At 41.5% G+C, this 12619-nt stretch overlaps 1 protein-coding gene across 4 annotated transcripts in view; it reads left to right on the top strand.

Annotated features, from left to right (window-relative positions):
- Positions 1 to 641: 641 nt before the first annotated feature.
- Positions 642 to 12619, top strand: part of LOC115203728 (GTPase-activating Rap/Ran-GAP domain-like protein 3) — a 221885-nt gene continuing 209907 nt past the window's right edge. For 2 of the 4 annotated variants that reach the window (XM_029768662.1, XM_029768659.1), the window contains exon 1: positions 642 to 1300. In XM_029768662.1, the coding sequence (XP_029624522.1) occupies positions 1197 to 1300 (104 nt within the window). In that variant the 5' untranslated portion in view covers positions 642 to 1196. The remainder of the gene's footprint in view (positions 1301 to 12619) is intronic. The other 2 variants (XM_029768656.1, XM_029768655.1) reach the window with 1 other exon arrangement.

Below are 12619 nucleotides of genomic sequence, written 5' to 3'. Positions count from 1 at the left end.
GCATAACCCTCCCTCACTGATGCGGTTATCTCCAAGTTATCTGGAGAACACAACCATATCCTGGACAATGCTCAGACTTGGATCTGAAAGGGGATGATGAATGGTCTGAAGGAGAGAAGCCTAGAGGACCCAGGAAGAAACCGACCAAGTTGTGTACAATGGTACACATGGCTTGCCTGCGTCTATTTGGTTAGAAAATACATTATTTAAAACGAAAACACATAGTAGAAACGAGATATTGCCCTAATATAGGCTGTTTTTAGTCTTCAGACTTTATATAACCATATGAACGAATACAATATTCAGCCCATATGAACAAATGTATATAGGCCATAATATTCTGCCCAGATGAACAAATTAATTTTAGGCCATAACTGAAACAATTTATGTAGGCTATATAGGCTATACAATATTCTGCCCGTATTAACGAATGTTCTTACAATATTTATATCCATACTGATTTAATAAAAAGCAGTAAACATACATTGTTTCACATTGTCCATGAGTGTTATTAAACAATCACGCAATAGTAAAAATAAACAACATTGTTTCACATTCTTTAATAACAGACTAATAAACACAATCATGCTTTCTTCACAGCTTCCCGGGAAACTCAACGTATTGTAGCCTCAGGCGGACAAAAAGAGTAGCGGAGGAAGAAGTTCGCTTCTGCTGCAGTGTTCGTGATAAAATATAACGCGTTGCGGCGGTGCTTCGTAACGTAGGACTGCTCAGGCACTTCGTTCAACCGTCAAGGGAGTGGTGTAGAATCAACACCCAGTGTATAGCGCTCTAGTGACAGACGGGGGACTCGACTTCAAACTGTTACTGTTTTCCCAGGACTCGAATCCATTCAGGGTTACCAATTGAGTAACGGTAACTCGCTCTTGAACTGAGAGACCAACGGTATCTAATTTATATCTTATGGAGTTCAGGCAAGGAGCAACCCACTAACCATGCTGCACTCATAAGCTTTTGGTGCCGTCTTTGTTTGCAGAGGAAAGTCTGCGGCTCACTTTCCTTTTTCCAGCTGAGGCGAGATTCGTATTTTTTCTTTCTTTTTTTTGGCAGCCTTTCTTCTGCTTCTCTCCTTTCTTTCCCCCGACCGGCTCGCTCCCGTCGCCATCCAACTGACTGGAAGAAAGAAGCATCTTTGTTTTTACGGAGTATATACACTTGCCTGCTCGATCAGCACCATGAATTCGGATATAAATGTGTACCTCGGCCGGGATAAAACGGGCATCATGCGGAAGAGAGCCCTGCTTCTCCGGAAAGGGTGTAGTTTTGAGATTAGTTCGAGGTAGGTGATGCATGGGGTATTGGGGCTCCCTTTTGGGTATACAATCGCCAATAAACGCAATCCGAAACAGGGATTTATTTGCCCTCCTGTAACATTTCAAACAGCACATGGTAGGTTAATGGTGTCATACACAAGCACGGGTAACGTGACACTTGATATCTACCGACCCTATCTCTCCGTGGACTGCAGTTGTTGTGTTAATTGGCAGCTGACCCGGTCACCAGTGAACATACTTGCTCCCCTAAAACTCGAGGGATTAACTGTGATATCAACACAGTCTATTAGGCTACAGTTAATTCAGTATTTCAGTAAACTGCAGACCATAGGCCTATGTGTGCGCTTTTTGTGAATTATGTGTGGCATCACGGGTGTTCCTTGTGTTTAGCGGGGCATGCCGTGTTATACCCGGTCATTGAGAGCAACACATTGATTTTGTGTTATTATTGAAATTTTGTCTCCACAACCGTGCGTCCACGTTCGAACCGTTACGCATGTAAACCTGTCGATTCTGATGGACAAAATCACTCAATACCTGGTGCATGTTTATCAATATTGCAGCAAATTAGATTTAAAATATTACATATTAGCCTACAGCCTGTGACTGGGTGAGTTGAGTGACTGAACACACGGAAGGACTCTACTCGGGAGTCCACTGTTTGCTGCCAGTTTGTACCAGACTGATGGTTACATGCTGTTACCGACAGTATGCCGTGCACAGTAGGCCTATACACAGTTGGTCTTCACCCCAAGTTATGGAGAGGATTTCTGGTCATATTTATAGCCAACACTCATGTTCACTTATTGTCAAGCTCATTTCCCGACCTCGTCGCTAGATGGCACCCATAACTCCCTCACTCACAGTCAGCCATTGCATTGATTATAAATCTGTCATGTACATTTGATTACATGGCCATTTTATCCGTCCGCACACAGTAGCCTACCTAGCCTAAGATAATCAGGTTTTGGAGGTGTACTGTATATTACTCATATGCGACTAGCCGACAGATTTGATATGGTATTTTGCAGTGGCGATTGTAGCATGTAAATCTTGGTGGGGCAAACTCAAAAACCTTTTTTATATGCATGCCAGCAAAGCCACTAAACAACACTAAACAATACATGAATTGGACATTAATTGGTGACAAATAGTGCCCACAACAGCAGTACCAACACCTTACCACTGTTACACCTGGCTATCAGCGGAGCCTTGTCTGGCAGCGAAACAGTTCATTCAGCCTCATTTACTGCCTTTTGAAAAAACATAGCTGATATGGCTGACTTGCTTAAACATATGTGGTTTCTACTGACAATTGAGATGTACAAACTATGGCATAAGGGGACGACGAGCGGATAAGAGGCAATCCGTAATTCCGATTAAGACATTAATGAGCGAGCTAGAACGGACTTAGTTAATTAATATAACTATTTCAGTCAGAACCGTAGGATAAATAAAAGGTGGCATATAAGCAGACAATCAAAGCTCTTACAATATTCAGTGATTACATTTCTCTAAAACAGGCTATAGTTATGAGGGGGAAAGGGACTAAATTATTAGGGTGAGGCACATGGGCTACTAACAGCTTACTACACAACATACACTTGGTATTACTTTCTTAGCTACAGTATACATATCTCCCTGGCATATTACATAATTAATGCAGCACCATACAATACCTTTTTTGACTCACGTTGTTGTGCAGTGTTCACTTGAACAGGAAGGTGGCGTGGCGGTCTTTCTTTTGGTCAAATTTTGTCATCAAACTTTGTCATTAAGTCTGGAATTAAGTCGGAGGTCTAGAAAGAGGCCAGAGTACCCAACTTGGAATTCTGAGTTGGATGACCGTCCAAAACGTATTTTCCGGGTCGGAGCTCATTTTTTCAGAGTTCCTAGTTGTCTTGAACTCACTGAAGTCTGAGATTTCCCAGTTTAGAGTTTCCAGTCTTTTGAAAGCGGCATACGTCATACTGGATTGACAGCATGCCCAATGTTGAATGTTTATCCTTTTAAGCTTCGAAAAGAGACCCTTAAACTTAGACCACACATCCACTCCACTGAATAGCAGGCTAGTGATTTATTTGCAATGCTTGCAGTTAGCCACTGATTCCATCCAAACCACTCATTGTTGAATTTGCGATTTCCAACTTGTAATGTTTATGTCCAATGGCCAATGAGCACCGATATGTTTTATCTATAATTTATCTCCATAATTTCTCTTCATATGACAAGGATTGAAAAGGATTTTCCAGGAGATTGTTGACTTGATTCATGATTATGACTGCTAGCTTGCTAGCTAAAAATCAGTCCAATCAAAGCTACTGTAGATATGTGATTTGACATCATTTTATCTGTGGCCAATGACCTTGAGCCTTCTTGGATGGGCACTTCTAATGTAACTATATGGCAGCACCCAAAGGGCTTGAATTTTCGAGCTCTCCCCATAGATTTTGTGGTGATGTGGTGTTCTCATGAGTGACAGAACACTGAGCCAATCACAGCGCCACTAGAGAACATTACCAACCCCTACCCTCTGTATTTTCTGCTGGCTGCCCCACCTCCACAGAAAGCGCTGAGCTAGGCTGAAACACCTGCATTTTGGAGCTGCCTTACTTAAGAAAGCAAAAAAGAGACCACTTAAAGATTTTTTTTTTTACATTGTTTGCAACCTGATATGTGACACGTATTAATACCAAAATAACATGCAAAAGAGGCAAACAAATATGTAAAAAATATTTGCCGCTGGTCTTTTTTAGGGCCTAATATTTATGCTGTCCTGTCCTCGGCATCATGTCTTCAAGAGAGAGACAACAACACATACAGTGAGGGAAAAAAGTATTTGATCCCCTGCTGATTTTGTACGTTTGCCCACTGACAAAGAAATTATCAGTATAATTTTAGTGAGAGACAGAATAACAACAAAAAAATTCAGAAAAACACATGGCAAAAATGTTATAAATTGATTTGTATTTTAATGAGGGAAATAAGTATTTGACCCCCTCTCAATGAGAAAGATTTCTGGCTCCCAGGTGTCTTTTATACAGGAAACGAGCTGAGATTAGGAGCACACTCTTAAAGGGAGTGCTCCTAATCTCAGCTTGTTACCTGTATAAAAGACACCTGTCCACAGAAGCAATCAATCAGATTCCAAACTCTCCACCATGGCCAAGACCAAAAACAATCACACAGCCATTTTCCAAGCAAGCATATATGTCACATAAACCCAAAACACAGCTAAATGAAGCACTAACCTTTGATGATCTTCATCAGATGACACTCCTAGGACATTATGTTATACAATACATGCATGTTTTGTTCAATCAAGTTCATACAGTGGGGAAAAAAAGTATTTAGTCAGCCACCAATTGTGCAAGTTCTCCCACTTAAAAAGATGAGAGGCCTGTAATGTTCATCATATGTACACGTCAGCTATGACAGGCAAAATGAGAAAAGAAAATTCCAGAAAATCACATTGTAGGACATTTAATAAATGTATTTGCAAATTATGGTGGAAAATAAGTATTTGGTCACCTACAAACAAGCAAGATTTCTGGCTCTCACAGACCTGTAACTTCTTCTTTAACCTGTTGGGGGTAGGGGGCAGTATTTGCACGGCCGGATAAAAAACGTACCCGATTTAATCTGGTTATTACTACTGCCCAGAAACTAGAATATGCACATAATTATTGGCTTTGGATAGAAAACACCCTGAAGTTTCTAAAACTGTTTGAATGGTGTCTGTGAGTATAACTGAACTCATATGGCAGGCAAAAACCTGAGAAGATTCCTTACAGGAAGTGGCCTGTCTGACCATTTCTTGGGCTTCTACATTCTCTATTGAAAACTGAGGATCTCTGCTGTAACGTGACACTTCCTACAGCTCCCATAGGCTCTCAGAAGGCGGCAAAAAGCTGAATGATGTCTTTGCAGCCCCTGGCTGAAAAACATTAGCGCATTTGGTAAGTGGTCGATCAGAGGACAATGAGACTGAGGTGCGTGCACGAGGCGACACCATGTTTTTATTTTCTCTGTCTTTGAATGTAAACAGGGTTTCCTGTCGGAATATTATCGCTTTTTTACGAGAAAAATAGCATAAAAATTGATTTTAACCTCAATGGGACCGGCGGGACGAATTCGTCCCACCTACGTAACAGCCAGTTGAATCTTGTGGCGTGATTTTCAAAACCTCGTGAATGCGCATCTCCAATCTCTTAGTCACCAGGCAGACCACTGACAAACTGAGCTACCATACTCTGCCCAGAGACAGGAGACGCCTCAATCCGCATTCTGAAGGCTTTAGAGAGCCAATGGAAGCCTTAGAAAGTGCCACGTAACAGCTCAGATACTGTAGTTTTGATAGAGAAGCAAAAGAAGGACTACACACTCGCAGACAGGCCACTTCCTGCTTGGAATCTCAGGTTTTTGCCTGCCATATGAGTTCTGTTATACTCACAGACACCATTCAAACAGTTGTAGAAACATCAGAGTGTTTTCTATCCAAATCTACTAATAATATGCATATTCTAGTTTCTGGGCCAGAGTAGTAACCTGTTTAAATTGGGTACGTTTTTCATCCGGCCGTGAAAATACTGCCCCCAAGCCCAGACAGGTTAACCAGACAATCAATCAATAACTGGCTTTCTTGATTTCTATTGTATTCTCTCGGGTGTACAATCTGGTTTCCGCTCAGGTTATGGATGTGTCACTGCAACCTTAAAGGTCCTCAATGATGTCACCATTGCCCTTCATTCTAAGCAGTATTGTGCTACCATTTTTATTCATATGGCCAAAGCTTTTGATACGGTAGACCATTCCATTCTTGTGGGCCGGCTAAGGAGTATTGGTCTTTGGCCTGGTTTGCGAACTACCTCTCTCAAAGTGTGCAGAACAGGTTTTTGCCTGCCTTCCTCAAGATGGAGGCACAGTGATGCTCTGAGGAAGGCACAGTGATGCCGAAACGTTGGTAAATGTTATGAATACAGAATCAGACCATCAGAACCCTGAGAGAGGAGAGACAAGCTACAGATTGATGGCCTGGGTGACAGTCTGTTCATGCATTAGCCACCTGCACTAACGCCAACCAATAAAAACCTTTATAAACTGTGTGGTTCCAGCCCTGAATGCTGACTGTATATCACAGGTATGACAAAACATTTGTTTACAGCACTAATTACGTTGGTAACCAGTTTATCATAGCAATTAGGCACATTGGGGGTTTGTGGTATATGGGCAATATACCACGGCTAAGGACTGTGTCCAGGCACTCCGCGATGCGTCGTGCGTAAGATCAGCCCTTAGCCGTGGTATATTGACTATATACACACACACCACACCCCCTCGTGCCTTATTGCTTAAATATATCATGGAGTTACACATTTCTGTGAAATAAAAGTTATTAAAAGGATATTACTAACTATTCCCAACCACCATATTACACTTGCTATAGACTTATATACACTATACATCCAATAACCAATGTGTGCCACAACTTACTATTTCCTGTGTTGGCATATGCAGCTAGTCAGTAGCACTCAGTAATAAGGCCCCATTGATTCACATGTCTGCATATTTCCTGGCACTCAGCTGATGAGAAATGTGCTTCTTCTCTTATAATATTAATGTACTATAGTAAGACCAGCTGTATGCCAGTGCATACCTTTACTTAAATTAACTCCAACACCTTTTCCTAACATGCTGACCACACCGCTTGTGTCGTGTGCAAAATAAATGTACACATACATGTTATTCAATCATTGCACCCACACTGCTCACTGGCGTTAGCGAGCATCTGTGAAGCCGGCCGCTAAAATAGAACTTGGTTCTATTTGTGACGCTTAACGCGCTGCAAGTCCTGCCTCTCAAATCTCATTGGTTTTTAGGAGCATATACCCACGTGGGTGATGAACTGAGGTTCACACTCCAGTCCAGTTGGTGGTAATGCACCTTAAAGTTGGTTGCCAACCGCAATATTAAGTCCAAAGAAGAAAAAGAAGCGTGAAGGAAGAAGGAGAAATGACGAGAAACAAATTCGCTTTACCCTTTTATCTTTGGATTAATTGTTGGAGTAGAGGACCTTGTGCATTTCAGGTAAAATAACAACCCAATGTTTATATCCCAGGACAAATTAGCTAGCAACAGCAAGCTAGCTAGTTAAATAGCCATAAATGTTTAATGCTTTTCGACCTGTCCCCAAATTAATATAATTGGTTCAGAGTACGTCCTAATTGCGTCTGGTTTGGGGGGACATGTTATGGATTTCCCACATCTCAGATTTCCACCACATCAACATCAATTTAGTGTATCCTAGGTCATGTTCATTAGGGCACACAATGGAAAGCATTTTAAAACATTTGGTGCCTAATGAACATGATGATCCATTCCCTGGTGCTTATAGGATCCCAGTGTTTTCCTTGTCCCTGTATGGAGTCATAATGGAATACCATCCATGCAATCTCCTTTTGCCAGTCTCTGGACAGTGGTGCCCAAGAGATGCCCATCTGCCAGGGGAACATATCAGACAGGCCAGGCATGCCCCGACAGACCTACCACTCAGGAGTGGTGCCCACTGCCCAGATGGGCAAGAGGTATAGTGTTCTGTTCTAGCTTTGTTAGAGAGTATTAGTAGTACAGTGTGGACAAATTTAAGTGATTAAGCATTGAAAACATAGTCTTTCATTTTGACCAGTACATCTGTTACGAATCCCTTTGGCCCTACAGTCTAGGGGGGATGGAAACGAGACCCGTAACATAACTCATGCAAATTATAATAGTGGAAAAAAACAGTGCGAACAAAAACCACAGACAACTTAAATTACCGTAAAACACTAAAGGTTTCTTTTTAAACACACGGTAAAGGGGGGTGAGAAAAGGGGCTGAGCTGGACCCAAGGAAAGAAACAATAATCCAAACACACCCCTAAAATAGACTAGCCTATTTCAATAACAGCTAGATAACTAACCATAAATACAGTGGGTGGTCCGCCCAGTTCTAACTAGTGTATTTAGACACCGTTTTCCTACGGGTAATGTAGGCCCATGGGCGACTGGTCTTGTTAACCCCTTCTCCCACCATCAAACAAACATGCACCACAACAATACAATACTCACATGATAACTGGACAAATGTAGGAGCAAAACAAAAGAGAGAGGGAGCATACAAAGAGAGGGAGAGAGAGGAAAAAGCTTGAGCTCAGAGAGATTGAGTTTACAGAGAGAGATTGAGAGAGAATGAGTTCCAGAGAAAACAACTGACTGGGGTTTTAAACCAAGGGAAAGGGATGTGATAGGGTAATGGAAAAGGAGGAGGTGTCTTCTGATTAGCGACTGATTGGGGAATGACGATTGTCACCTGTGAGGGGAGAAGGAGAGAAAAATACCCACAGGATACACACAGGATACCTGTATCCGTAACACTCCCACTCTTGGTCAAGGCTACTGAAATGGTCTCTCTCTCTCTCTCTCTCTCTCTCTCTCTCTCAATAGCAAGGCTATGCATAGTCAAAGATTTCCTTCATTTTGGGTCAGTCACAGTGGTCAGGTATTCTGCCACTGTGTACCAGATCATCAGCAAACAGTAGACATTTGACTTCAGATTCTAGTAGGGTGAGGACGGGTGCAGCAGACTGTTCTTGTGCCCCCACCAATTCGTTGATATAAATGTTGAAGAGGGTGTTGAAGAGGGTCTCTCTCTCTCTCTGCCTCTTATTGTTTCTCTCCCCTATATTCTTCTTTCTGTCTCCCTCCCTCTCTCTCTTCCCTGCTCGTACAATATCCTCAGAGAAAGGTTTAATTAAAGTGTATCTACTTTGATACATCAGTTATGTCTATATAAATCTCTCTTGCTGCCAACAGTGTTGTGTAACCAACTAGAGTACAGTACAGAAGAATCCCCTCTCATTTGTGTCAGCATTTTGGGTTGAGAGCAGAACAGAACAGTCAGACAAATAGTCTGAAGACTGGATCCAGATGGGGGTGAATCATCTGATCATCCTAAATTGGAAATATTAGCGAGAAACCCATGTTACGAATGTTGTTCCCCAACTTTCTCAGTCAGAAAAGATGCAGGATTTCCGAGGTAGCGCATGAAAGCAGCTTCAGTGACCCTGCCAGTAAGAGCGTCTCTGATTGGCTGGGCCTGTGGGGTCTTGTCTGTGAGCCTGTTGTGACCTCCGATGGGAGGAGGTGTGATGTGGAAACTCTCTGACTCACAGCCTGCCATAGTGTTTATAGTGAAGCTCTAGTGTGAAACTGTCTGCATCATATAATAGATGGAGAGAGAAAGGGGAAGTGACCTCACAGTGTGTGTGTGCGTGTGTGTGTGTACGTGCATGTGTGTGCATGTGTGAGTGTGCATGCTGTGTTTGTGTGTGTACGTGCATGTGTGTGTGTGTGAGAGAGAGAGAGAGAGAGATAACATGTGTGTGGTTTATTGAGTGTGTGTAATGTTTTCTGTACATCCATATGCTACACATATGCTCCACACATATGGATGTACAGAATAAATACATATACTGTATGCTCAATATTTCAGCAAATAGAGTATGTCCATCACTACATTTGACAGCTCTGTGCACGTGCTTGTGAAAGTGGTTTGAGTTAGTTTCATGTTTGTATGATCTTTGATGTTGTGTTCTGTAACTGAATTCACCCATGTGGTGTGTCACACTTGCATGCATACTTTTTTGTGTTAGTAGGTGTATCTTTTGGGGTCGACCAATTCATCGGAATGGCTGATTAATTAGGGCCCATTTCAAGTTTTCATAACAATCGATAATCGGCATTGTTGGATGCCGATTACGGCCGATTACATTGCGCTCCACGAGGAGACTGCGTGGCAGACTTACTACCTGTTACGCGAGTGCAGCATGGAGCCAAGATAAGTTGCTAGCTAGCATTAAACTTATCTTATAAAAAACAATCAATCTTAACATAATCACTAGTTAACTACACATGGTTGATGATATTACTAGTTTATCTAGCTTGTCCTGCGTTGCATATAATCGATGTGGTGCCTGTTAATTTATCATGGGATCACAGCCTACTTCGCAAGACGGGTGATGATTTAACATAACAAGTGCATTCGCAAAAAAAGCACTGTCGTTACACCAATGTGCACCTAATCAAAAACATCAACGACTTTCTTAAAATCAATACACAAGTATATATTTTTAAACCTGCATATTTAGTTAATATTGCCTGCTAACACAAATTTATTTTAACTAGGGAAATTGTGTCACTTCTCTTGCGTTCTGTGCAAGCAGAGTCAGGGTATATGCAACAGTTTGGGCTGCCTGGCTCGTTGCGAACTGTGTGAAGACCATTTCTTCCTAACAAAGACCGTAATTAATTTGCCAGAATTTTACATAATTATGACATAACATTGAAGGTTGTGCAATGTAACAGCAATATTTAGACTTAGGGATGCCACCCATTCGATAAAATACGGAACGGTTCCGTATTTCACTGAAAGAATAAAAGTTTTGTTTTTGAAATGATATTTTCCGGATTTGACTATATTACTGACCTAAGGCTCATATTTCTGTGTGATATTAAGTGTATGATTTGATATTTTATAGAGCAGTCTGACTGAATGGTGGAAGGCAGCAGCAGGCTCGAAAGCATTCATTCAAACAGCACTTTCCTGCATTTGCAAGCAGCTCTTCGCTGTGCTTCAAGCATTGCGCCATTTGACTTCAAGCCTATCAACTCCCGAGATTAGGCTGGCAATACTATAGTGCCTATAAGAACATCCAATAGTCAAAGGTATATGAAATACAAATCGTATAGAGAGACATAGTCCTATAATTCCTATAATATCTACAACCTAAAACTTCTTACCTGGGAATATTGAAGACTCATGTTAAAAGGAACCACCATATGTTCTCATGTTCTGAGCAAGGAACTTAAACGTTAGCTTTTTTACATGGCAAATATTGCACTTTTACTTTCTTCATCAACACTTTGTTTTTGCATTATTTAAAACAAATTGAACATGTTTCATTATTTATTTGAGACTAAATAGATTTTATTGATGTATTATATTAAGTTAAAATAAAAGTGTTCATTCAGTATTGTTGTAATTGTCATTATTACAAATATATATATATGCATATAAAAATCGGCCGATTAATCGGCATCGGCTTTTTTTGGCCCTCCAATAATCCTCCAATAATCGGTATCATAATCGGTCGACCTCTAGTAGCTTTAGTCTTTGACCTTTATTTGTCCATTTCTGCCATGAGAGCAGAGTGTGCTCTTCATGGCTGGTTGTTATATATACATGCACATGATTCTGGTTGTTTCTACTATTCCACCAGGGCAGGCCTTTACAGTATAGGGAATGTGTCCCAAATGGCATCCTATTTCCTATTTAGTGTATATAGGGAATAGGATGCCATTTGGAACACAGACATAGTCAGCCCCAGAGAGGGCTCAGTGAGCTCAGATAAACTCTGGACCATAATCACTGCCATATGTGTCTTCAGCAGAGCAGAGCCCACCACACAATACAGCCCACCAATCTCGTTTAGCCAGAAAAATAGACTAAATAGGGATGGAGAAAAATACAAAAAAGCCCTCTCTTGATTACAGCTTTCCATATGTCTGGATCCGTTTATGGTTTAAAGACACATATCTACATATTACAGAAACCTTGCGTGTGTGTGTGTGCGTGTGTGCATGCATGTGTGTGTTAGTGTGTATCATAGCAAACATGTGTGTGTACACACTGCATGCATGTATGTGTGCACTAGAGTGTGTGTGTTTGTGTGTGTGTGTGTTTGTGTGTGTGCACACCCGTGCGTGTGTAGTGTGGCACACTGCTCTGCTCCAGGAAGTTTCACTCTGGAAAAGCGTTTCCCGTTATAACGTACTGCTGGAAATGGTCCAGTGTGCATGGATGAAAGGAGTTGTATTTTCACAGGGCCTCGGTTGAGACTCAGGGGGTTTGAGTACAGCCACAAGCCACGTGACGAAAGGAGGGAAGAGGGTAGGGTGTGTGTTTTTGACTGTTCTTGCTCTGTGAGGTGATGTAAAAAGTGTGTGTGTGTGTGTGTGTGTATGTGTGTGTGTGTGTGTGTGTGTGTGTGTGTGTGTGTGTGTGTGTGTGTGTGTGTGTGTGTGTGTGTGTGTGTGTGTGTGTGTGTGTGTGTGTGTGTGTGTGTGTGTGTGTGTGTGCATTCCATATCTTAGAGTATGTACTATATGAGTGAGAGAAAATTTATTGTATTCACTTGGCTGAATGACAGACAGATAAAAAGCCAGTGTCAAGGTTATGATGTTGACTTGCCTCAATCTTCATTACTTATGGTAATTCACGCATGAATA

This window comes from Salmo trutta, chromosome 12 (genome assembly GCF_901001165.1).
Source record: "Salmo trutta chromosome 12, fSalTru1.1, whole genome shotgun sequence".
Taxonomy (NCBI): Eukaryota; Metazoa; Chordata; class Actinopteri; order Salmoniformes; family Salmonidae; genus Salmo; species Salmo trutta.
The sequence above is the reverse complement of the archived record's forward strand: the minus strand, read 5'-3'. Positions and strand labels throughout refer to the sequence as shown.